The sequence below is a fragment of the Etheostoma cragini genome, chromosome 18 (assembly GCF_013103735.1).
Source record: "Etheostoma cragini isolate CJK2018 chromosome 18, CSU_Ecrag_1.0, whole genome shotgun sequence".
In the NCBI taxonomy this organism is placed as follows: domain Eukaryota; kingdom Metazoa; phylum Chordata; class Actinopteri; order Perciformes; family Percidae; genus Etheostoma; species Etheostoma cragini.
The window spans coordinates 1715589-1742682 of NC_048424.1; the positions used below are offsets into that span (position 1 = coordinate 1715589).

The 27094-nt window shown below is 40.8% G+C and overlaps 1 protein-coding gene and 1 long non-coding RNA gene across 2 annotated transcripts in view; one reads left to right on the forward strand and one right to left on the reverse strand.

The window, feature by feature from the left end:
• The first annotated feature begins 914 nt into the window (after positions 1-914).
• On the forward strand, positions 915-17881 carry LOC117961062. Its single transcript, XR_004660303.1, has 3 exons — positions 915-1011; positions 15658-15665; positions 17871-17881. It is a non-coding gene; the product is annotated as an uncharacterized LOC117961062 (long non-coding RNA).
• clvs2 (clavesin 2) overlaps positions 4882-27094 on the reverse strand; it is a 30319-nt gene continuing 8106 nt past the window's right edge. Inside the window, exons 3-5 of the mRNA XM_034899386.1 lie at positions 10199-10309; positions 9058-9290; positions 4882-7496 (exon numbers count right to left, since the gene is read on the reverse strand). Coding sequence (XP_034755277.1) covers positions 7403-7496; positions 9058-9290; positions 10199-10309 — 438 coding nt within the window. The 3' untranslated portion in view covers positions 4882-7402. The remainder of the gene's footprint in view (positions 7497-9057; positions 9291-10198; positions 10310-27094) is intronic.

The following is a 27094-nucleotide window of genomic DNA, read 5'->3' on the forward strand; positions in this document are numbered from 1 at the left end:
TGCATAAAAGGCACACGTTGTTGCAGAATGCAGAAAATGAAGGGTTTGAAGTTACACCCCTGCCTGTGTTGAAGAACCACGTCTGCTCAGTAAGCACACCCAAAACCTCTGTAGCTGCATCTCACCCCCCCTTATGACTCCTCGGCCCTCGGCTGAACCGGGTGTTGTTCTGTTCCTTCTCAATGAAACCGTCTTGAAGCTCTTATTTCTGCCCCGAGCAGCGAGGAGCGAGCATCGAGGAGGGATCACCGAGGATACAAGGGATCAGCCGAGTTGCTAACTCCGTCCATACAGCTGACGGATTCATGTGACGCTTCAGAGGAAAGGACGTCTCATCCTTCTAAAACACATTAGCTGATTGTCTTTCTCCTCTGATGATTTCTTTGCGTGTCTCCCGTGCCTCCTCCGTGGGAGGGACTAAGACGGGTGGAGGAGTCAAGGAGGCAACATACGCAACCATGAGAATCACCATGTGCTTCCTTTCAGGTTGTTGTTGACTCTGCCTCACTCAGGAAACCGGTCGGTCTTGATTACTCATTCAGTGCAGCTGCACTTCAGATCGCTACATCTCAACCTCCAACAGCTGCTCACAAATAACTGCAATTGTGAAAGGACAGCAGTAATAGTGGACAAAAATCAGAGAAATATAAGAAAATTGATGTGTTTCCATATTTATTTTGCTCGTTTTACATGATGCATTTTAGCAAATTGTCTTTGATGACATTTACACATTTAACACCTGCTAACTGAGCAGTTTGTTGCTCCTATAATATACTGGCTTTCCATAATAACTTCACAATTGAGGTTTTGGTCTTCCCTACTGCGCCTATACTGTAACTATACAATCAAAGAACAGTGTTATGAAGATGAAATAAATATTTAAACAACTGAAAATTAAGCAGTCATTTTAAGGAAATAATCAATCATTTAAAAAAAAAGAAGTCATTCAGTGTCCAAATCCTCAAAGCACATATACTTGATCATAAGTAGCAACACGTTGGGTTTGTAATAGTCAAATATGAGTCACAGTCAGTGAGAGATGAATCTTGTTAGTCCATAAATTCATGTACATACTTATAAAGACAGTTCATTAACAGAGCTTGAGACAGAGTTTGATTCCAGAGTGATGCATTATCGTGAAGAAAAGACAGAAATACAGTTAATCTGAAAACCAAAAAGGACATTTACATCCATGAAACTGGACATGGAGGCCAACTTTTTCCCTTTTTATGGCCATTTAGTGTCAAATATATGAACAAGATGGATGCAAACAACACATGTATCCCAGGTGGATGAGTCCCTGCACATGTCCGTGTCCCATGTCCCCTGTCTATGAACAATGCGATGTCCTCTACAATCTGCCAAACAGGCATGATGTACCTCCACAAATGGCACCATCATGGAGGTCTACAGGAGATCTACTGTAGTTCAAAGTAACACATACACATACCAAAAATAACTACTTTAATCATTAACAAATTAAAAATAATCTACTTTTTCAAAGACTGTGTTTCAGTCAGTGTGTTAAAGAGCATGCACATCCAAAAACAAATCAGGTCTGAAATGTAAAGTCTGCTCCCTGTTTCTCTCCCATACAGAGTGATTTAGTCCCTCCAACAGGATGTGGATGTTTGAGCTGCAGTACAAACCGGAGACTGGGAGAAGTCTTCAGTCTAAACGCAGTCAGAAAGTGTTTCCATCCATCTGCTTCTATGCACATTTTCACATTTGTGCATGATTAAAAACCTAAAAAAAGTCTACTACTGTTCACTAAAGTGGAAATGTTTTTCATCCACGGAGACTGTAATCTTCCTCATATGAATACACCAAAACAAATATAAACGCCTTATGCCTTAAATCACACATTCCCTTTTCTGCGTTGGTCTAGTGGCAGTTAGTGGCACCTCCAAAATACACTCAACTCCTAATATTCCCGTAACAGTTGTGGATGGAAATGTGCAACACATTGTCATTCCCGTCCCAATGCTTGGTCAGGTGCCTTTGGCGTTGTTATTGACTCTAAAAGTCTCCGTAAGTGTCATCCTAAAGGCCCTTTATCTGAAGGCGCTGGGTCGGGACTATTGGCGTCACTATTGACGCAGTAAGTTTAAGGAAAAGATCGCGGGCGGGCTTATAAAAGGTACGTTTACGTGACAAGCAGGACAAAAGCGGGACAGTTGGGTTTAGATAAAGAAGAAAGGGACAGTTGGGTTTAGGAAATGGGACACGCGGGACACAAACCCTGGTCTCTGGGATGAAAGTCCTGTGTTGTTTGACCCATCCGCCCCCCCAACCAACCCCCCTACACAGAATTTCAGGCATTAATAAAAAATAAATTAAAAAATGGCGAAAATACTATATAATGCATTTCCAACACAGCTAAAAAATACTTGTTCCCACAACAAAGTGAAGTCTTGTAAGTAAATGTCACATCTTAGTTCTTACTTGTAACAATATTTACATCCCATGAGGAAGCTACTGCGGCTTAGAGCAGGCGATGTCGGGGGGGACCTTGTTTGTCTGACAGGAAGTCTGATTTTCCGTCTCCTTACAGCTGACCGGGGCCTGTTGAACGAAGGCGATTGGCGAGCATGGACTGCAACTGTTGACAGCGTGATAGTTCATAAATGTTGCTTGCACACATTTGTCCTTTAGGGCATTGCATGCTCATGTACGGTGTCACATGTATAGCTTTTGTTTCTGTTATTACCAATTAGCCGACTAGACTTTCTTGGACTTCATCCTGCACATCGTAGGTGTAGTCCCAGGTGCTCCATTCATGTCTTTCTACAGTCTGTGTGGCATCGTGAGATCTTGTTTTGCATGGGAGATAAACAGCGTGCAGTGAAAATGTCTGTGTTTACAATAAGACAATGTTGTTTAGCTGAATCAATCACTTTAACATGACATTTGGCAAATCTTAAGTATTAATGACAGGGATACAATGTTTCAGCACATAAATGTATCATTTATGTGCACTAATATTGAGAAGGTTAAATTAAAATTTCAAAAATAAATTAAAATATCTAAGGGAGTCTTGGACGGCTTCCTGGGTGACGTTTAAAATATGAAACCATCAGTAGGCCTACATGATTCCAGGTTTGTGTAAAAGCATTCAGCTAAACTTTGATCCGAGTTCAGCAGGAAAGACATAAGAACAACAACAACACAGAAGAACAATCAAAATGCTGGATCTCTTCAAAATAACAACAGCTTCTAACCCCATAATTCTGTTCACATTTCATACAACACACAGCAGTCTGTCCCCTGGGGAATAATGAACAAGGTAGATAGCAATTTTAATAAAATATTGACAAAAAAAACATTTAAAAAATCTCAAATGTGTGGTATAGAACACAGCATTACGTGATAAAGTATATCTTGAATAAAATGTACATTTTTACCTTTGTGTCACTGTGTTAAAGTTCCTCTACACACAATACATTTCACAACAGAACAAAGCAGCCTTATAGCAACCTCTAATACTTAAAAATAACAATCAGTGAACCTGCAGGGCATCTGGTGTGAGACTCAGTTTGGCTATATTCAAGCAGTATACATAGTTTAATAAATGTAAACTTTGTATCCTAACAACTGGAAGCATCTACAGTGGCTGTTTGTGTGTGTGTGTGTGTGTGTGTGTTTTCCTTCCCCGACCAACATTGATGCTGTTAAAGCGCAACTAATTCCTGATTTTGTGGACTCTCTCTGTATGTGTGTTACTTATTACTGTGAAAAAAAAATCCCTCATATTCTGCATCTACTAACACACAGAAATCCTTTTCAAACACTCAAACATCTCCTGGTTTCACGTTCGACCGATAGTTTATTACAATGTCTCCGGTGTGCACAAAACTGGCAGTTCTACATTCCTCCCGGAGTGAAACTGGTATAATAACGCAATGACAAGACACGCCAAAAATGGCAAAAACACTTCCAGTGTTTTTCATTCACTCTAAGAGATGAATAAGATTTGATTCATAAATTGACCTGATGTTAATCTTAACGATGTTTTAGGGAAGCGACACATGTTCAAAGTAGTTACATTTGAGTTTTGATAAAGTTTTGGAATGTTTAGAAATGTTTATCAATGCTCAGACCGCCATTCAATTTTATCTAGACAAATTGGGCAAATCCCAAACGGACGTGCAGCGGTGATGTTGTTGAAACCCTTAAATCTCAAATGATCCTCTCACCATATAGAAAGGGTTGATGTCTTTTAATGCTTCTGCGGAGGCAACACGCAGAGCTTTCTCTGTAGCCTACTCTACGTAGGTGGCCTGGTGTTTTTGTGTGCGCTGGTGTGTGCGTCGAGCTGGTGTGTGTGTGTGTGTGGGGAGTGTGTGATAGAGGGAGAAGTGAGAAAGCGACTGTGTTTAGCTTCGGAGCAAAGTTTTTTAATATTTTTATTGTTGACGACTTCAGCGCTTGTTTCAACGGCCCATTTTTTGTGCCAAAAATAATTAAATAACAGAAAACGGGTCAAATTTGACCGAAGGACAACATGAGGGTTAACCCCTAGTTGCTCCAGAGACGTTCAACCTCTGACATACAGTATTTAGCAATTGTAAGTCACTTTGCACATATGTAATTTAATGTAATTTTGATTCAAGGGGAAACGTCTTTTTGTGGGATTACATTTGTTTTTCGACGTATGAAAGAATATGTTTCTGATCAAAGTCGGCATCGGGCAGTGGCGGCACCAGATGTTGTTAACATTCAGGGCTCAGCCCAGACCAGAATGGTCCACAGAGATTTTACTTCCAATTTCTGGCAGCTTTTTAGCCTTATTTATTATGGTACTTGATCAAAGATAGCCCTTTAAATATGACATGCACGTTTTTCCCTTTGTTCCCCAAAATGGAACTTGTTTTGGTGGAACGTGTGTACATTCAAAAGAAGTTTTTTCTAGTCGTGCCACAGAAAACTCCGATTTGACAGATGGTCTAGCTAGCTGTCTGGATTTACCCTGCAGAGATCTGAGGACCAGGTAACCATAGTCCTCAGAAATCCACCGGAGGTTAGAACGCTGACACAAAGGAAGAGGAAGGAAACGGACATCTGAACAATCCCGGAAGTGGAACATCGTGGATGTAGACTACTAACACTTACAGTTGTAATTGGATGTAAAACAGTTCTGCTCACTGATGCAATCATCTATCTAACCTTCTGTGTTTGCTGTGTGAGAACAAAAAGGTGTAGCAATAGTTACGAAGAGGAGCAAAGGCTTAGAGAAGGGTCTATTAATAAGAAGAATTCAAAATGAGCCTTATCTTGTAATACACATGAGGAAAAACAACAACAATGAAAACAGTTTCCCAGCCTGAGGCCACCGGTATTGTCTGCTCGCAGACGACTGCCTGATCACATGTGAAATAAACTACTAAATATCATAAGGTGGCAGATTGTTATCTCCATCTGAGTGGATCATCGGTGGAACCAGACAGATAATACTGAGGCTGCAGTCTGACTCAACTGTGCACAGACTCGGGCCTCTGAGCTGTTGTGAGTGAGGTTGACATGTCATGCACGCTGGTGTGATAGTTTAACGTTCCAGCTGTCTGCTCTCGTTGCAGCGGGCCACCTCACGCTTCCTGCCTGCCGGCCTTTCAGGGATCTGCTCGGCTGTCTGCTTGCCAGCCCGGCTGGCTTTTCTCCTCCGCTGCTCTTCCCGTCATTTTCGCAGTTTCCCCGTCTGCTGGCCTGTCTATCGTTCAGCTGAATTACCTTTTGTTTTCATTTACCGTCTGTTGATTCAGAAAAAGCTTAGACTACAGGATGTCAGAAAGCTTTAGATGGGGCCAGTGACGGTCTGGGATTAAAAAAGCGGCCCTGGCGTTAGCTTGAAAATGAGTAACTTTGCCCTCCGAGTTGATCTTTCCACCCACCTCAGCGCAGTACAATCTTGAATATTTGTGGCTGCATGGATACAAAAACTTATCAAAATGAACCATGGACCAATTATCAGAAGTGCCCCATAGGGGCACATGGGGTGGGGGGGCTTCTGGCTTTTGGCAATTCCAGATAGCCAGTCCTTCACTGGCTTGGGACATGGTGATGTATTTTTGGGAATTCAATATTTGCCCAGTATAGCCCATCCATCTTCACTGATCTGTAGACTCCTATATGAAGAAGTGATGTGGCTGAGAGCTCAGCAGATAATAAGTGGACTTTGGGTTAAGATTATCAACTAAAACAAATACTGATTAAAAAGGGTTTTAGCCGCATTATGAAACAGCGACAATGTATTAAAATAATGCATGAGTGTGATTTTTACTAAAACAACATGCAAAAAATACCTATGAAGTTCTTTAACGCCTCTTTAAATCTTATAATACTGACATGTTTAATAACAGATACTGAGGTAATGTTTTGGCCTTTTAAGATTATTACTGCCAGAAAGAGATGAAATGTGTCACAAAGTCACAGGAGAGGGTGATGTGAGTGCCTTTTCTCTGCTTTTATGAAATGAAATGGGGGTTTATTTGATTTATTTTTTTTCCGGCTAGAAATCCTACATATTAAATTCTCAAAATATGTCTTTAAGTCATCTTCGTCCGAACATTAGGATGTGAGTCGTTTAAAAGAGTCTGCCGCTTCCTAATGGCAGGAGACATATTGTTTTCCAACATAGGGGTCAGAAAAAAAGAGAGGAAAAACACATAATTGATATAGCCAACTCTTACCGTAAAGGGGGATTTGCTTTTCCAGGAGATAACTGGAGCAATAATTCAAACATTATTTTCAAAGGAAAGACCTTTGAAAATAACCTCCCAGTAAACCCAGTGCCTGCCCGTCTGCCAGTTTTGTGTCCAGGAGGTTAAACAAGCTCATTATTGTCGCAAATCCTGAGCCGTGCTTCTCGTTTTCTTTAAACTACTTTACAAAGAAGAAGAAGAAAAAAACGGCAGCCCGGGAACTGTGGCCCCATGGTCTCTCTGAAGTAGGGTTTCCAGTTCTTCATATCGCCCCTCAACCATATATTACACAACTGTAGGAAACACTGGTTTGTATGTGGCAACTCTGTCTTTCTCTGTGTTTTGTTCTTCTTTCCTTGCTCCACACTGGCGAGGCTGGACTGTTAAAAAGACGTCCACTTACAGTTTTTTGGGAACTGGCACTTGACACATGACTAAATGACCACCATCAGCAGCTCTCAGGATGCCCTCCTGTCTGAAGAAAACGTCCCTTTTGGCTCTGGTTCGTCCGTCTACTTTCTATTAGCTTGTTGAGAATTTTCCTTCAGTTCAAGAGAGACAAGAATCCAAAAACACAGCAACAGTTTCTTTTGGAGAAAGGTGTTTTCAGAGCGCTCGTGTCACTCCCTGTGCAGGTAAGTCAGTGTGTTTTTGTGTGTGAATGCCTTTTGATTATGCGTTTGAGCTGTTATTGGACGTGGGGTTTAGTCCAGCGAGAGCAGCGGCTGCATGTTGTCCTCTTCACTCTTGACTTTGTCTGGACGTTTCAGGACACCTGGTTCCACCACTGACTGAGACCTGCACGGAAACACGACACAACATCAGACAAATGACCTGTTTCAGCTACTTTGTCTATTTGCACATGCCACTTTCAGTCAAGCACGTGATGCAGAGAGTAGCCTTCCTCTACAGCGCTGCAGAGGAAAGTGTGGGGGAAAAACAGGCTCTGATTTATTGTAATTTCTTCAAACGTATCACAGTCGTCATGGACGATGCTAAGGGCCAGACGGAGCAACGGTGCCGCTGCTAAATAGCCTCAGGAAGGAACTTGTTTTGGTGAAACATGTGTAAGCTTAAAAGAAGTTTTAGTCGTGCAATAGAAACCTCAGATTGGACAGATAGTCTAGCTAGCTGTCTGGATTTACCCTGCAGATAGATTAAAATGCCAAAATTGAGGATGTCTGGCGGCAGTTCCAGCGGTAATGCCGGAAATGAAACGTTGATTTAGACTATGCAGAATTTCACTTATATCCATTGCTTTGTAAAAATTGCAGAATTTGGCGCTCTTATTTAATTACCTTACTTACAATGCAAAATAACTTGTAACTAATGCTGTTGTATTATTATAGTGGAGTCAAAAGTATAAAGTTGCATACAATAGAAGCACTCAAGTGCTTCTATTGTATGCAATTGTACTAAAGTACAGTACTATTTTGACATTTGTTTTCTTTCAAACAGAGCTATGAATACATGAATATACAGTATAGTCAAACGGTCTTCATTTCCAGTGAAGCCAAAGATAACATCTACACATTAGCACCGTCATTATCTAACTTGTTTACACTAATTATGCAAAGATAACACAATTACTTTGACATTATCTAGATGTTCTGTGGAGACATACTGTAGGTAATAAAATATAAGAGGAGTGGGGTCCACGGTCCACGTAGAGTCTAAAGATGCAATGTTACGCAGGCTCTGTATTCCACAGACCACTCTACCTCGGTCTCCTTTTAAATGAGGTACAGCTGAGCTGAGTACGTCTCGCTAGTCCTCGGGTGTTTGGGGTTGGGCGATTGAAAAAGATTAAAAAAATTCTCTTTTCAGACATTGCTAAGTAGCGCGGATAGCTATAGTAGAAACTCATTAGTCCATATGTGTGGCTGTGGCTGTGAGTGTGAGTGCGTGCTGTGCGTGGGCTGAATCACAATTGCAACAAGACAAATCTGATTGGCAGGAGATGACAAGAGACAGCAGTGACAGCAAAGGGCCACAGTTTTGGAATCAAACCGGCGGCCGCTGTGGTTAGGACCGAGTCTTTTAACATGGGGCGCATGCTCAACCAAGGGGGCTGGCTAAGCGCCCCAGGGGTATTACTTATTCATGTGTATCTAAATACACTGTAAAGTACTGAAAACAAGCAAGAAATTACATTTTGGTTTATCTTTGGATTACTTTTTTCAAGCATTACATGTTTTTTCCCAAAGGAAGAGCCCAGTTTAGAAAGACAGGTAACCAGAAGGTTTGTGATTCAAATCCCTGCGGCAGCTGGGAATATTTGGTAAAAAAAGTGAACCCATTTCATAAAAAAAGTAAAAGAACAGCAGTACGACAGCAACAAGTGCAGGAATGCTCTGACCTCTTCATGGTTTTCGGGGACAGGTTTTTCTCCAGGTCTCTCTCCAGGTCTTGTACTGACAGGGTGTAGGACTCCGGACAGTAGTCGGTTTCCTCGTCGTAGGCGTGGTCCAGCAGCGTCCGCGCCCACGTGCCCATATCGTACGGCGGCATCATCCCGCCCAGCTCCGATGGCAAGATCTCAGGATGGATCAGCTGGTGGAGGCTGTTCAGGTTGTTGCCGTGCATGAAGATCTGCAAAGGGGAGGGTCACGGACAGTAAGACAGTGTAACTGGAAATGGACTGTATTCATACAGCCAAAGGCTACTTAAAGCGCTTTAACATAGTACAGGATCCATTCACCATTCACACACATTCATACACGCTGGCCGAGACTGCCATACAAGGCGAATGGCATCGGGAGGGCCAGGGATCAAACCACTAACCTTATATTTGGTATACAATCGCTCTACCATGAGCCACAGCCTCTTAGCTTGACTGGAAAAGCTTTTATGCAAACAAAACAAAGCGGCCAAAATCTTGATTTAATAAAAAATAATTCCTAATCCATCTTTAAAGCAAAGACAATGTTCTGATACCAATCTAAATAAAGCTTTCAGCTGCCGGTAGTTCAGTTTATGTTCAACAAGGAGTCCAGATGTTGCTAAATGACAATTACATGATAAATTACATTTGCATTGTCAAAGAAAACAAATAATAATACATTCTCATTTTTGTCACTTTTGTCCCTTCAAAAACTGATTTTTTTAAATTTTTCCGCTAAAGATTAAATACCTATATAAGATTTTTTAACAGAACAAAGCCTAAATAAACCTGTATTAATATTTTTTCATTTTATCCAAACAGTTGCTTAATTTCCACGTCAAACAGTTATGGAGCAACACAATCGTTTGTTAGGAGTCTTTGTTTTTTGTGTTCCAACCTAATTAGTATAAGACCAATAGCCTCTCTCTTTTAGCTCAGTTTTTGGTCTCTACCAATTCCTGATGGTAATAGTCTCTAACTGGGTCTGTCTGCTGTTTGCCGCCGAGCAAGAAGCGTACGCTGGCTTTTTGTAGTCATCAATTCAGTCATGTAATCCATTTTTAATATAAAAAGTGATGTATCATAGCTGCTTTAATGTAACATCTTCTGGCCTCACCCTCTTCCTGGTCTTGTCTTTGAGGAAGGGTCGTATCACGGTGTAGAGAGCGTGGATGTACCAGGGCTGGTTCACAAAGTGGATCCCTCCAAACCTGGCAGGAAAACTGTCCTGTTGAAAGAAGAAACAAAGCAATATGTACAGTTGTGTTCAAAATAATAGCAGTCCAACATCACTAACCTCATAAATCATTATTTTTGGTGTGCACATACATGACGTAATAACTCACAAACTGTAAATGACTTGAGACTCTAATGGGACTCGTAAGTTAATGACGCAAAACCTGACTTGACTTGAGGCGGGACGACTCGGATGCCTTGCGTGTGTTCATAAGTTTGAATGTTAGCTGTTACATAGATAGATGGATAGATAGATTTTTATTAATCCCAACACGGGAAATTACAGTGCTACAGCATAAAAATATCAGACACACAGCACACATACAGTACCGAATGTACATGAAATATTAAATAGGATAGAATACAAGGACAAATGTTCAAAATATAAAGATAAGACAAAGTGGAGAATGTAAAAACTTACGTACAAGTTGGAAATAAAAATGTAATAAAAACTACTTAAATAGTATCTCTAAAGATGTTAGATGTGCAAGTTGCTCTAAGTGCACTATTGTGATGCATATGAGTCTTATCTAACTCTCAGTGATGAAGCGTTAATATAAAATAATATAATTTATGTTTTATCAATTATTTATCATGTCTATCAAGTATGCAGTGCAGCGGCAGCAGCTCAAACTGTGAATCATGACTGGATAAAATAAAAAAGGTATGACTCCCCGATATGTGATGTCCTGATTGGATGACTGGCTGACAGACAAACTCCTCGCTATGGCAACATGTAACAAAGACTGCTGATGGAGCCTTGTTAGTCGGACCAGACCAGTGGCTATGTCAGTGCCACGAGTAATTTGATTTTAAATTAATTTATTTGACAGGGACAATGCACAGCTTCTGAGCACTACCAGAGTTTGCTATGAGCTCATCTTCATCTGACGTCCCTGGGCAGGAAACGGAGAGTAAAGGAAAACCTTCCGCTGGAGTATAGAAAACGTCTAATATCAGTCGATAACATCTGCCCGCCGATATATCGGTTGGTCTCTACCATAGATCCACCACGGCCTCTTCCTTAGATGGACTTTGATTAAAAATGTTATTTGAGATTCATCCAAGACACACATAAAAAATGTTTCCCTTGACACATAATTAATAAAGTGCAGTTTGGTTGTCTGGGAATGTAATTTTAGGGAGACGAGGCTGTATTTAACGGACAACATGAGGACAAATTGTTGGAAGCTCCACATCCATAAATTCATTATGATATCTGCTGTATTTAATGCTATTTTCTAACCGGGGGATAATGAGTCTTAATGACCGCTGCAATCGTTATGTCTCATGATAACTGAGATTGATAATCTCTCGGTGTTTTATCACAACAAAGAGCCAGTCTCAATCAAGAGCATTTATTCTGCGGTCCTTTTTTGAGTTCCAGCAAATGGAAAATTACCTCTGTGAGTTTCCTGTCCCTTTTCATAAGATTAGTTTTTGCAAATGGGCTTTAATCTCATATTCAATAGGAAATGGTCCGGTCTATTTTGAGGTCGCCGCAGATACAACACCGAAGGGAAATAAGTCCTTCATACAGGTAGGTGTGTGCAGTCTGGGCCTGACACAGCGGGTCCTCAAACGCAGGACGCAATTATGATAAATGCACTCCACGATGTGTGTGTGTGTGTGTGTGTGTGTGTGTGTGTGTGTGTGAGAGTGTGTGAGAGAGAGTGTGTTGACTGTGGTTCAGCAGTACAGTGAAATTATATTCTGACATAACAAAGCCAGCTGATGAAAAAAGCACAGAAATGAGTATTAAAAACTGTCAGCCGTGTGGGGGAGAGGCAGAGGAAGTCTCTGGGGTCGGCCAGGTTTTTTTAAATGAAGGTCTGACTGATGTAATGATATGATCCAGTCTGATATCATCAAAGGCCCAAGTTGCCGTTAGAGTTTTTTGCTTCGCTGGCAGTATGTTGGCTACCAGACGGTCCAACGCTTCGGTCCAATTTAAGACTCTTCACCTGGAGGGTTTCGGTAACCCCACTGAACCTGCAGGGAGACAATTTTACCTTTGAGCAACACCTTGGAATATGGTTTCTTGTAATGCTGTGACATTTTCCCAGTGAATAAATCATTCCGGATCTTTCCTCCAGCGCCACCCTTCACATGTGAAATATCCCGTTGTCTACACAGGATGTCTTCCAGCCACGTGTTGGCCGTGCCGTGCACGTCTTTAATCATTCGGTCTACACCTGTCAGATGGATGATGGCCGACAGTGTATGCGTGTAACTGAAGCCCAAAGCTTGTTTTTTCTCTTCAAGTCTTCTTTCTTTGATCTTAATAGTGTATTTACACTCCACGACCATGTACTGAATTGTGCAGTGACCAATGTTAAAAATGCCGCTGTGAGCAGAGCTGCTGAATACGTCTACTGCATGTGGACGAAACAAGCACACACCCTTTCTACTTTAGAGAAACAAGTGAGTTGCCTTACAGGATAAAAGTACAACTTTGTGCACCAAATAAAAAATAAATCTGCCTAATTTGCCATGAAACGTTAAGTTGCTTCCACAATTTATTTGCCACTTGTGCATAAATTGTTCACAACATGTAATAGTATTATTCGTTTCCCCATGTTTTCCAAAACAGGAAAGGGAAAGCACAGAAATGGTGCGATGCCTTCGTGCTAGTTCAGCTGCACTGCTGTGCACACACCTGACATGCCTCTCTCTCCATATAATTTACCAAACACACCCCCTTAATTTAGCGGTCTATTTAAGCTGCACACGTTCCAGTTGCCAATGCAGCTGCCTGCTTTTAGCCCCACCACCACCCCAGCATCCACCTGCAGGCTCAAACCAGGGGGGAGCTACTTTGATATCACTCCCCAGTAACAGTGAGGGAGTGGTCTGACTGAACTTATAAAAAGACAACAGTTTGTGCAACCAGCCTTCTGAAGGATTTCTACCAATTTAAACAGACTATAGTCAAATTATAAATCGTAAAAATCAGCCTAAAATGATTCTCATCCACACTTTACATACCCATGCCCCCACAACGTGTTTCCTGCTGCAAGAACACAGCGTTCAATGTATTTAACATTAAACAAGATGTAAAATATATTTCTGGAATAAATTATCGTTCCCTTCACACAATAATTGCTTATAAAACCCAATAATCCAGTTATAAATTCTGAATGTGGGTGCAAAATATTTCCAAAGTGTCAGTGCTGGCAATAAGGACACACACACACACACACACACACACACACACACACACACACACACACACACACACACACACACACACACACACACACACACACACACACACACACACACACACACACACACACACACACACACACACACACACCAGCTGTTAGATCTGACTCTGAACCTCTGGCCTGCCTCTGGTCTGACACATTTTCTCTTTGATGAAGCGACCTGCTGCATTATACATTAACACTGAAAATGGAAAAAGGAGCTGCTGGGCCCTGCTGCACTGGAGGGAGTGAAGGAGGAGGAACAGGACATAAAGGATTGATCTGCTCCCACCCAAGTGAAGACGATAATCTTAGAAATGGTATACAGCATAGGCTTGATTTACCAGTAATCACAAAGTTTATAAAGGGAGATCTCAACCCCCCAACGTTGAACCCTAAGTTACACCTTTGGTATACGATAAGGAAAGTGTTCAAAAAAAGATGGAGGTCGATGCAATGATGGCAGATGTGGAGGAGCAGGACGGATGAAGTTCCAATTTGAATCTTTGCACAATCCATACATACAGTATATACTGTATATATACATATGTTCATGCAAAGGTACTATTGTCAATACCATACATTTTACGAAATTCAGTCTTTGCATTTAACCTATCCCTCGAGGAAGCAGTGTGTTACCATTAACAGGGACCAACTCCAGATCTGAGCCGGTTGATTAAGGACACTGACTGGAAAACCTAGTACATGTTTTTTAAAGGAGGGGGAAACCCGTGCAGACATGGGGAGAACATGCCACCTCCACACTGAAAGGACCGGGATTCAAACCTTCTTGCTGTGGGGCCACAGTGCTAACCACTGGGCCCCCATGCTGTGTGAAGGTCTTTTATGATTTGAAAGATTTCTGTCAATTCAAATTATTGCTGTACTGTGCCCTCTCCTCTGGCTGTCAATGGTCTTGATGTCTCATTAAATTATTGTCTAATTTGTGGAAGAAGTATTCAGATCCTTTACTTTAGTAAAAGTACTATAATTGCCACTGTTCATCACACCACCAACCGGCCCCGTCAGACACCAAGAGCCTGGGTCTGTCCAGGGTTCTCCCTAAAAGGAAGTTTTTCCTCGCCACTGTTACACTAAATGCTTGCTCTTGGGGGAATTACTGGAATTGGGTATCTTTAAAGCATAGAGTGTAGTCTAGACCCTCTCTATCTGTAAAGTACCTCAAGATAACTTGTTATGAATTGATACTATAAATACAAATTGAATTACTACCACACGGTCAAAATACTCCTGCCAGTAAAAGTCCTGCAAGTATGTAAGTATCATCAGGAAAATGTTCAAAGTACCCAATGCAGATAAATCCTCCCATTTTAAAATCTGGAAACAATCCAAACAGTCCTGTCACTTAAGTAAGTGTTTCATCGGCTGATCATTTCACCTGGACTCGTCGATACAACAAGTTGTAAACTACAAGTGTTTTGTGTGCAAAAATCTAAATTTGTAAAGTAACTAGTAACTAAAGCTGTCAGATGAATGTAGTGGAGTAAAAAGCACAATACTTCTCTCTGAAATGTAGCAAGCAGAAGTAGAAAGTGGCATGAAAGGAAAAGACCTAAAGGATGTACAAGTACCCTCAAATCTTGCACTTAAGTACAGTACTGGAGTAAATGTACTTAGTTACATTCCACCACTGTATTATTCCTTTATAAATATGTTTCACATATTGTCTTGTTTTTAAGGAGAAGAAGGAGAAAGCTTTTGAAAATCATTAAAAAGGTGCAAAACTTGAATTTCTTTGTGTTGCATTCCAGGTGGAAAACTGACTGGATATGCTGTTAATTTGACATAAATTGGCAAGAAACCTCAAAGGAATGATGTTGAGAGAAATGGAGTGATTTTACCAAAGGATGCTTTTGATACCTGCAGTTGCAGTTCTGACAGTAGACAGCTCAAATATTCAGTAAATATAAAAATCCAGAAACCAGCCTCTCAAAACCACATACGGATTTTCTTTGATGTTTTGTCTACTGGAGGCAAAATTTGATCCTGAACAAGTGAACGAGGTGGGGGGATTTATTTTTGGCCTCTCTCGCTGCAGGTCATAGTAGAGCGGCTTCAGTTACAGCGAAAGGTTGAAGACAACTGAAGGGGACAAAAAAAACAGCTACAGGACGAGGTGTGGAGTGTAGGAGTCATCTTTAATCGGGATAGACTGATTATCGGCCCTGGGTGATTATGAGGACATTTTTTTTCAGTTAGCAGATTATCTATATCCGCGTTTTGTCAACCGATTCATTCATTAAAAGGTTGTCTACTTAGGCTCTACTACAGCTCTGTGTCCGTCCCACTACTTTACTTTGACTCATCACTGAGTCTGACTTATCCAAAACACCATCTGACTATCTTTTACTGAAGATTATGTTGAAAGTTTCTAATTTTTAAAGGTCCCATGGCCTTAAAATCTCACTTTGAGTTTTTTTTAACATTAATATGAGTTCCCCCAGCCTGTCTGTGGCCCCCCGGGGGCTAGAAATGGTGATAGGTGTGAACCGAGCCCTGAGTATCCTGCTCTGCCTTGGAGAAAATAAAAGCTCAGATGGGCCGATCTGGTATCTTGCCCCTTATGAGGTCATAAGCTGCTCTTAGCTGTCATTCCACCTCCAGTCATCGTCACCCAAAGGCACCCTGGGTCTTCCTTCGGTGGGACGCTCCGTTAACTCCTTTGGTCTGGTCTTTGGGCTCCTTTGCCGCCACCACCAGTGTCTAGACTCCATCTGGGGGGGATTGTCTTGGCTTCCTTACCCCTTTTGCTAATTATTCTATAACAATGGCGTATAAGCTCTAAAGACTGTACATTTTAGTATGCTTATGTACAATAAACCTTTGCATATCTGCAAACAAGTCCCTCTTGATTGAAATGTAGCTGGTGTGTTATAAAAGCTCACAGATCCAGAGGGGACAGAAACAACATCGTGGTTCTGAGCAAAGACACACAGACACACTCAGCGGTAACGACATGCATGTGAACGAAATCTGCTCGTCAGATGGAAGTCAATCGTCAGCAGACACAGCTGCTTCTTTGAATCTGAATACTCTGGCCCTGAGTCCACCTTAAGGATACTCAATGTGTCCTTTAGAGATAACCACACACTACCAGCTTTGCTCCGAGCAGTTTGGTCATTTTGATTCCAGTAGCGAGTGTTGGTCTAAATCAGGATCAGTCCGGGCTGCACACGACAAAATAAAACGTGTTTTACAACTAAAGTTGCCAAACTGTATAGGTATAATTTCCAAAAGAATTTAAGATAAGTTTTAACAAAACAAAAAAGGTCTGTCTGTTGATATTGCATCGTTTATCATTAGGCTCATTAACATCAAATAATATGCATCATGCATGCAAGTCCTGACTTTAAAATCTTACTTAAGTAAAAGTACAGAAACCTTATTAGCAAAAGTACCAAATTATCAAGTATCTATAAGTAAAGGACTCATTATGCAGAATGGCTCCGTTCAATGTGTTATATTATACAATATTATATTATAAAGTTCTTATCACTAATGAATATATCTGAGGGCATTTTACTGTTTGTAGTCACAGGGAGCCAATATGAGATAATTTGGATTCTACTGGGTAGATGATGTAATACTGTATTATATCTAAGCATATGTTTTTTTATGTAAAAAGTAACTATGCGCATGTACAAATACGTCAAGATTGTACTGTGTGCATGTGCTTAGTTACTTTCCACCACTGCAGACCAAGTAAAAGAATTGAATCTGGCAGATTCCGGAGATAGCTGCTTGTTAGAGAGAAGTGAGTCAGCATCTGAGGTACTGTACCTGCCAAAAAAACAACAACAACCCATCTCTGATTCACACTCAGAACCTGACGGTGCCAAAGAAACCACCATTGTAATGATACATGTATCCGAAATGAAACAGAATAAAATCGAACACATTGTCTCCCAGCACCAAGAAGAACTCCATCAGACGCTGAAATCCATCTCTGGTAAAACTGAGGACGGACCATGAAGTCATGAGTCGATCCATTTTTGAAAAGTTTCTATATCAGAAATTTGGCTTTCTTTCCACCATTGTCAAGATATAACGTGGATGGTGCCATAGGTTAGTACAAGTAAAATATATGATGAGTTCACTGCTTTCATTGAATTTGAGTGTTTTATTCAGTTACATAGCATCTGAAAAAATTACAAAAACAAAAGTTGAAAAAAGTAACAAAGATTTTGAAAAAAGCTTTAAAATTGCAGGGAAAGGTAAATTTACAAGAACATCGGCAAAAGAGTCAAAAAAGAACAAAATCATGAAAAAAGTTATTTTGAATAAAAAAAAATGTCCTGGTCGACGACGGGAAGACAACACAAGGGTTAAACCAATCACAGTCCTCTAAGCGCTGGACAGATAGTCTAGGTAGGCAGTCTGGATTCACCCTACAGAGATCTGAGGACCAGGTAATAAGAGTCCTCATATTTCCCGGAATTTCTAGCGGCACCTGAACAATCCCTGAAGTGGAACGTCGCGGATGTAGACTAGAAGAACTTGCACGTGACAACAAGAGGAAGATGGAATGAGCAGAGATGGCAAAAGTACAGTATTAGAAGAAGTACTGATTTAACTTCTTTTCTCAAATAAAAGTAACAAAGTACAGGCTTGGAAATATACTTCAAGTATAAAAGTAAAAGTAGCCTTGTGAGCTGACAGTAGACAAATCTTTGAACATGGAGATAATAATAACAAATGGAATATTTCAGACTCACAATGTTTTCTTCCTTTTCACTCACGTCACCATCCATAATACTATGTTACCGCCATCATGCCGCAATGATTTGCAACGTACGTATATTAGTTTAATCTGAAATTATTTAAAAGTAAAGTAACAAGCCAATTTTGTAAAATGTAAAGTGTAGAAAGTACCGCTATTTGTGTTCATTATGTAAAGAGTAAAAATAAAAAGTCAGCACAAAAAATAGTAAATTATCTAAATAATCTACTTGAGTACAGTAACAAAGTATTTGTACTTTGTAACTTCCCATCTCTGGGAGTGAGGCTGGTCTGCAGTGGGTAAAAATGTTTCAGGTCCTCCAACCTGTGAGTCACCGGCGGCTCATTTCTTATTTAACGGATCAAATGGGACTGGGACAGCAGCGAAAGGATGGTACTGGATGACTCTCTACAAGCCTTTATCATCCACCTGGACAGAGAAATAAACATTTTTGTACGCACTATAGCCGTATCACATTCATAAGGGGATGAGCCCCCATAAGGGGATGAGACCCCATAAAGGTCTGATCCTACAGTTGCCCCTGAAATATTTCACAAATTTGATTTCAATTCTCGGTTCTATTCTGATCACCCTGCTTGTCAGAATAATGGAAAGTGTACCTGAGACATGACTTCACTCTAATTTATTTCCCCCTGTGCATTCATTACTGTGTATTACCCTAATAAATATTTGCTGGCAGTGTGCTCTACTTAGTCAAACTACACAGTGTTTTATTCTCCTTGGGTGGACCGATATGCTGATTTTCAGTTCAAAATCAAGATGAATTAAATCTCTTTGGCCTCTGGACTGTTTCTGGAAAATATGAGTTGTTTTGATAAGAAATCTACATTTCTTTAATCTTCCTAAATGAGGTTTTTTGTATTGCGTCCTAAAATCAATTTCAAGATTTATTGATTCTAAGAATGGCTTTATTCTCTTTTTTGCAAATTAACTCATTAACTTAATTTAAAGGAAAGTTAAAATTATAAGGGTTATTTTTCACTTTCTTTTTAGATGTTAGAGACAAAAAAAGGAATCGTAAAAATATCTCTTGCTATGTAGATTTAAATAATGTGTTGAGGAAAGGTCTCCGCTTACTGATTGAAGGTAGTTGTAAAAAAGACAATGTTTTTGGCAAATACATACATCTGTTATTTTTTTTTTCCCCTGATGAACAAAGCCGCAAAATGCAGTTTTTGAAGAGAAAACGCTGTAAGATGCAACATTTTTGTCGGAGAGCGAGAGTCTATCAGCACTCCACACCAGCAGCTGATGTTACAAAATCTGACATGCGTTGTCTACCACTCTATATGTTACCGGGGTCGTGGTGCTCGTACCCCCCCCCCCCGTCTCCGTCTCCCCCCTCCATCTCCGTCTTGGAACAGCACATCAGGCCGATGAGCTCTCTCCGCTCGGCTCTGCTGCTGTCACTTCTGATCCACACAAGCATGAGTAAACGTGTCCTCGAGTGAAAAAGTGAGTTCTGAATCCATTCCAGTGTCTCTTTCTTTGCTGGATGTAAAGTGTAGCCCGGAGTGACGACATTGGCTTGTTCTTTACAAAGAAAACACCTTCATGAGAGGACATCTGAATAAAGCTAGTAAAAGGAAAATGGGGTAAATCAATGGTGAATGTTTCAGTATGTGACAGAAAGCAGAGCTCAGCGCTGCTTCACTTCTCTTTGTGGGATGAAGATCTCGATCGGCTGCACTTATAGTCCCAGAACCATAGGCGGAGTCTGACATTTGAGCCGGGGGGGGGACAAAAAACTAATTGTAGCAGCGTAGACGTGGCCTAACACTTGCAGAACACAGCACGAGCACATATGGACAAAACAAACATGCTAATATGTGCTTTAGCAATATATGCATATGCTAAATGCACATATTTATTTTTAAAGCGTATTTTAAATTGAATTGTAACAATGAACCAATTGGCCCTTAGGAAATCTAATCTAATCTAAAAAGTAGACAGACAGTGACGGAATGAAAAAATCTATTTTTCTGGGATTTGTGTGTGTTATTTTGTGTCTCTGGTGCTTCCACACGCAATCAAACTTGGGGAAAAAACTACCCATGCTGTTGTTGAGTGAGATCCGGTTTCTGAATGTCCTCTGCCTTCAGTCTCCGGGTTAGCTGTGTGGCTAACCATAGCATGCTAGCTCGTTCTCAATGCCAAAACACTGCTACAACAGCCACTAGTTGACCAGAATCTCCAAATAAACCACTTCCTGTCCCTGTTGTGCAGGTATTCCACAAGTGGCCCTGGTCTAGAAGAAGTCTCCCAGCTAATCCTGCTTTGAGGAACGTACAGATGAGTTTTGTCAAGAATAAAAGAGATATTGTATGGAATCCAATCCATTATTTGGGCTAATTTGGTTAAAAAGAAACCCATATTTCAGATATAGACATTTTTTAAAGTGGTCTAATTTGAACCGAGGACAACAGGAGGGTCAAACTCCTTTGCTTGGATCTGCTTTTTTCAATTTGACAGCATATTATGAATGTGCTGTCTTAATTATACTGCTTGAGATTTAAAAAAAGTATAGGGTGCTTAGAAACCTTTTATCATCTTTTATGCATGATAATGATGATGAGAAGGAGGCGGATCAGAAGATTTGAGTTATTGCTCTAAGATATCGCGCAGAATTAAAGTGTTTTCACACACAGGCTGCAGCCTTAGAAGAAACCATAGGCCAACACCTATTTCAGACGTTTTTGTCACTATTTTCTCCGGAGTGCCAGTTATTCTGGGGGGGGGTTGCACGTTATGTAACGATGCTAATGCAAAGTAAATCCACGGAGAGTTCACTGCACTGTTGTGTGTGTTAAAGTGATCAAAATATGGGACATTCAAGCTCTATAAAAAGGGACAGATGAAAGACTTGCTAGTGGCAAAATGCAGATTATCACCAAAGTAATTACAATTCATCCTTAAATTAGCAGTCCATCCAAAACTTGTTGATATATGTAATTACAAAAAAAAGTCAACTTCATTGTGGATGCTAAAAAAAAAAAAAAAACAACACAAAAGATTAAGATGCACTAAAGAACAAAGGTAAAAGATTTCCTCACTCTGTGTCTGTATTTATTTACTGCAGCAGCATTGTGTGGCTATAGCGAGCAGCATTACACGATTAATATTACATCATTGTTTATCAATCTTTTACAGTGTTGTGTGACGCGCTCAGTGATAGGCCGAGCAGCGTCTCGGAAGAAACAAACAAGAGTGAGCAAGATGGAGAAATGTGTTTTAATGTCTGTGTGCAACAAAGGGGAGGCCCATCTGGAGGAGAGGGCAGAGCAGATAGCGTGGCAGTCCGACGTGTTGCCGTGGCAACATGGCGAGGGTGGGATGTAGCAGGAGGGGCCCGGGGAGGGTGGAGGAAGGAAAGGGGGGGGGGGGGGGGGGGGGGGGGGGGGGGGGGGGGGGGGGGGGGGGGGGGGGGGGGGGGGGGGGGGGGGGGGGGGGCTACGACTAAACACAGTGAACCCTGCATCTGGCTGCTGACGGAGAAAGATGGTGCTTCTTCTAGGTTCAATGAAGGTAACCATTACTTTTAACTTGAGACTGTATCATGTTTCTATGATTATTGAGTTCATTTTGACACAAAACAGATGAATTACATTCTACCTTTTCCCAGAAACTGACAAAACGTAAAGTGCCCTGCCAGTATTGTGTCTGGGGAACAATAATGGAGGGACTGAATCAAGAAAGGAGGGGGGGGGAGGGTAAAGAAAACTAAAGTGAAAGGCATGAGGAGGCCAGAGGGACAGAGGAAGAGAAGGAGGAGGGGACAGATCATGTGATTTTACTTTAGTAAATGCAGTAAAAAAATAAATTACAGTTTTAAAAGGAAGATGACACTCCCGTTTCTATATCTATAACTACAATATCTATCCGTAACTTAGGCAGCAAAGTCTAAGAAAATGTTTGAGTTACAAAAGCAGAAATTAGGAATTATTTAGACTAAAATTAAAGGAATGGATGTTGATGATAATCACAGACTGGAATATGTCAACTTTTACTCAATACTATTTCAATAAAAGACCCAATCAAACTAGATCAGAGGACAATTAGACCGAATGGAAAGAAAACACTGTCACGTTCAGCAACAAGATTCTCAAAAAAAAGCAACAATCCTGTACTTTACCCATAAGTTTCTAGGTTACCTAACATGTAAATTGATGCTGAAAATCTTTGATGTGGTAAACCTCTAAAATCAAAGACAGTGTCAAGTGGATTCCTTATCAACACATCCTCCAGCATCCCAGTAAAGTCAGATAACAGAACAGCTGCTGTATGTCGATGTAATATCGATATGATGCCCAGCCCTGATTTAGACCCGACTGGACTTGAGTCTCCGGGTCGAGTCCTGTGAAGACTTCTAATGCATTTCTGTAACTGTGCGGCGCCGTCAGCTTAGTTTTTACATTACTTTAATAACATCATTAAGTTTGAACCTTCCTGTTTGAGTAAAGCACAGGAACACAACCATCCCATTATCAACCAAGGGAGAAGCACCACATGTCGGACTTTCCCACGAGCGTGTGAATGCATCATTAAGAGGTTTGGCCAAAACAAAAACTGTCTAATGGACAAAATCCCAGATCTAATCTGATCTATTGAATCCTGAGTCATGGTCCATGTGTCAACACATTTGAGCCAAATCCTGCCAACAGACACAGACGTAAGAATCATCACTTTAAAGACATTAAAAGCTTTAAATGCAGGCTACACACAGGGGCGTAGCCGGGATTTCCAAAGCGAGGGGGACAGACTGTTCATGAGGATAACTTTTATTGATATTTAGTCCTCCAAATGAAAGATTCCAGCTAGCCTACATTTCATTTACAATTGATCAGAACAGACAATCCATAGTGTTTTAAGAGGAGACCTGCTAACATTAAACTAGTGTGTGTGTGTCAACTTTTACTCAATACTATTTCAAAAACACTTCATTTGTTTCCAAATGCTGTAGAATTGAATAAGACGAATAAAGAGCGTTGGGTGGAATTAATCATGTGGGAATTAAAAAGAACATTGATATAGGAATACAACATGAGGGCTAAGACAACCTTATCCCCAAAAAGAGATAAAAATTGCCATTCAGGGGGCTCCAAACATGGATCTTAGGGCTGAAAATCAAACACCTACCCAACAAACGAATATCTGTGTATTCTGATATTCAGATCCAGCCCTTCTTCTTATCAGTACATATTAGTTTTTTAACTATTTCACACACAGTATTTGAACTGGTTGACAGTCAAAAGGGTTTGGGGGCGCGCCCCCAGACAGACCCCCTGGTTATAATGTGTGTGCCCCAACGTTGAAACTAAACCTTCGCCCTAGTGTCGCCCCCCCCCCCCACCACCAAACTCCCTGCCTTCCTTGACTGCAGTGTAGAGTCTGCTGGCTGTCAGCAGCTGTCCAGAGATACAGGACGGCTCATTCACTCCTGAGTGGCAGGTATCTGATCTGAGGTCAGATGGTGTCAGGCTGGGACGGATCCCCTTAACGAGGCGAGTTCACATCACTGATCTCAGAAACAAAACGTCTATACAACACTTCAAGTCCACCTACAAAAAAACTACAAAAACAAAACAAAAAAGAAGGAGTCAAAGCTTTAAAAATCCATTCCAGGTGGAAAGAAAATGTTGTGACTGAAAGATTATGAAAAGGTTTCTGTCCTTTTCATTGCATGTTGGTGTTTTTATTTATTTTTAACTGTCCTTTTTGTGAAATGTGCTAAATAAATGAAACTTACAACATGCTTTATGTTGCAAAGTTTAAGGTAAAAACATGTACTTGTACAGTATATGGTGCTGAATAAAATGGTCAACTGTGAGATCTAATCTCTTATGAAAGGAATAATGTATGTACTATATATTTAAAAAAACTATGTATTCTTATTATTTAATTTTTTTAATGTATATTTTGTTAAATGTGTGTGTATTGATTATTATTTACTTTGAACATCTATAAGTGAGGTTGTTTCTTGAACTCTTGAACTGGAGAAACTTTAAAAGTGGTAATTTTAAATTGGCCACAACATCTGTAATATTTTCTTACACATTACTTTGTAAATAGTTTTGAGAAGAACAACCCAAAAGAAGGTTTTGCAGATTTGAAACTGTAATCCCTCAGTAAGAGTGTGATCCTAGAGGATTACGACTGGATGGGTTTCAGTCCCGTCCTCATCCTGTCTCCCTCCCTGTGTTTCCACTGACTCTTTTATATAATCTCTTGTATGAGAGTATAATGAAATATGAGAGGAAATATGCTTTCCATACAATTGGAAAAATGGAGCATGTGCTGTGCCGTGTTCACTGTATCAAAGAAGAGTAAGCACATCGGGCCCAGACAATCCAATCTCAGGCAGCACATGAAGAGCCAGACCAGAGAGGGGTCAACTCCAGGACACAAGGCTTTGTTGAGTCAGCTTCTCTGAATGTGTCCCTCACTGATCATTAGACCTCCTCTCTCTCTCTCTCTCTCTCTCTCTCTCTCTCTCTCTCTCTCTCTCTCTCTCTCTCTCTCTCTCTCAGAGACAAATCTCTGCGCAAAGCAAAGAGCTGCAGGAAACGAGTAGCGGCGGAGCAAAAAGACAGTGATGCAAGCCGGTCAGTTGGTCAGTCCAAGGCAGGATGCTTTCTGAACTCCATGTGCTAACATTTAACCAGTGTGTGTGTGTGTGGGGGGGGGGGGGGGGGGGGGTGCGGAGGCGGTTTTGGCCTCCAAAGCCCAAATTTGATGCCAAATGACACATTCGGCATCATATTGCATATTTTAATGAGTTTTCCTCCCTATACTTCTGTTTGTATTTTCATTTGATTTTTTTATTGCTGATTTTAATATGAGGCAATGACACAACCTGAGTAACTCGCCTACTTCTGGTGCATTCAAATCCACTCAGACCTGTTGTAAGTGCCGGCGACAGAGGGCATCGACCAGTGCGGTGGACATGTGGACCCACCCCATAGGTGTAGATTTGGGGGGGATGCAGGGGATATACCCCCCCCTAATAATAAGAAGAGGTAGATGTGTCCCCCTTAAAAAAAACACTCCCTAAAAAAAGAGATCAAAACAATCGATAAGGGGGCTTAAAACATGTCGATATATTTCTTATGTCTGCTTCTTAGTGTTTCTCCAAAAGTCCAAAAGTCTCAACTTTATTACAGTATTGAAAAAAATAAGAAAAAGCGAAGTTCTAACTTGCTCTGATTTATTGGCATTTCTTTAAACCAATTACAAACGGACTTGGGCGGTTCCAAGCCTCGGACACAATGACGGTGCCGCTGCAACACAGCCTCTGGAAGGAAGTTGTTTAGGTGGAACATGTGTACGTTCAGAAGTAGTTGAAGAGAAAACACAGATTGGACAGATAGTCTCGCTAGCTGTCTGGATTTACCCTGCAGAGATCTGAGGACCAGGTAACCGTAGTCCTCAGAAATCCACCCGAGTTTAAAATGCCAACACAAAGGAAGTGGAAGGTGACAGATATCCGGCCGACAAGAGGTACATCCTGCACAACAATCGGCAATCTAGACTACCCTCTGTCTAATTTGAGTGTGAGACCGGGTTACAACACCCCTTGTTCCAGATAATGGGACACGGGGGGGGGTAAGAGTTTATGTAAAGTTGAAGCTGTAAACCACAACGTCCCCTGTTCAACTCCATCCTAATCCATTCTGTTGCTTGCTTTATTTAACACTCTCTCCCTCTCTCTCTCTCCACATTTCCTGCCTGTCTCCTGACAAAATCCTTTTAAAAATGCACCAAAAATGATCCTAAAATAAAAATAATTTAAATTCGTTGCTTAATTGCGGGTGTAAAAACCATCAAACCTTCTACGGGCCGGTCTTGTCTTACCAGTCATATCAGTCTTGTTTCTGCTTTGATCTGTGCACACTATGCTACAAATTTGGATCCCAAGGCACGTGGCCTACATGCTATTTGTGTTTAAAACTAACACGGCCAGGGTTGCCATGACAAAGAGTACATCACAATTGAGCAGCATCAACATGGGGGACAAGGCAAAAGAAAGGCGAGCAGATGACTCACGACGGGCAGAACTGGAAGAGGACTGAAAAAGGGCATTCAAGAATGTTATTTTATCTTATTTCAGTACGATAAACTCTGATTATTCCTTATCAAAAGGTAAAAAATATTGTCAAGCACAATTTAATTAGATATTTTATGGTAGCTAATCTTGATTTGTCACTGTCATACATTCAATCTCCCTATCAGCGGATAAGGAACAAGTGTGTGTATGGCATAATTGTCATGTAAAAAAAAAAATCCCAAACTAAAGATCCCAAATATATAGTGAGAGAAAGATGGTTTGGTTAAAAAACAACTTGGATCACCTTGTATTTAAATGTTTGCAGTGTAGTAGGATGCTGTTATTTGTCACCTTGCTGTCAGTTCATACATCCATCAGATGACCGAGCACTGAGGACGATGGAGACTCTGTGGAATCAGCAGCAGATAAATATGTTGCTGATAAACACAGACGTTAACTAAGTGATGCGTTCAGGAGGCCCGTCACAATTGTGTAATTGCAACAATTCTTTACAAAATTGCCGTTTCTTTGTTTTACCACAATTAATTGTAACATTAGCTGTGGTCCCGAGGGGTGTGACTGTTCATGGTAATTGTCAGTTTTTCGTTCATTTAAGAAAAAAATTGAATTATAATAATAAAGAAGAGTGATTTACTTCATATGCTGTGTACTAGGGGTATTATGATATTATATTGGTCACGTAAGTCATTAGCAGAAAACGTAGTCACCAGAAAAATAAGGAATTATACACCAGAGAGGAGG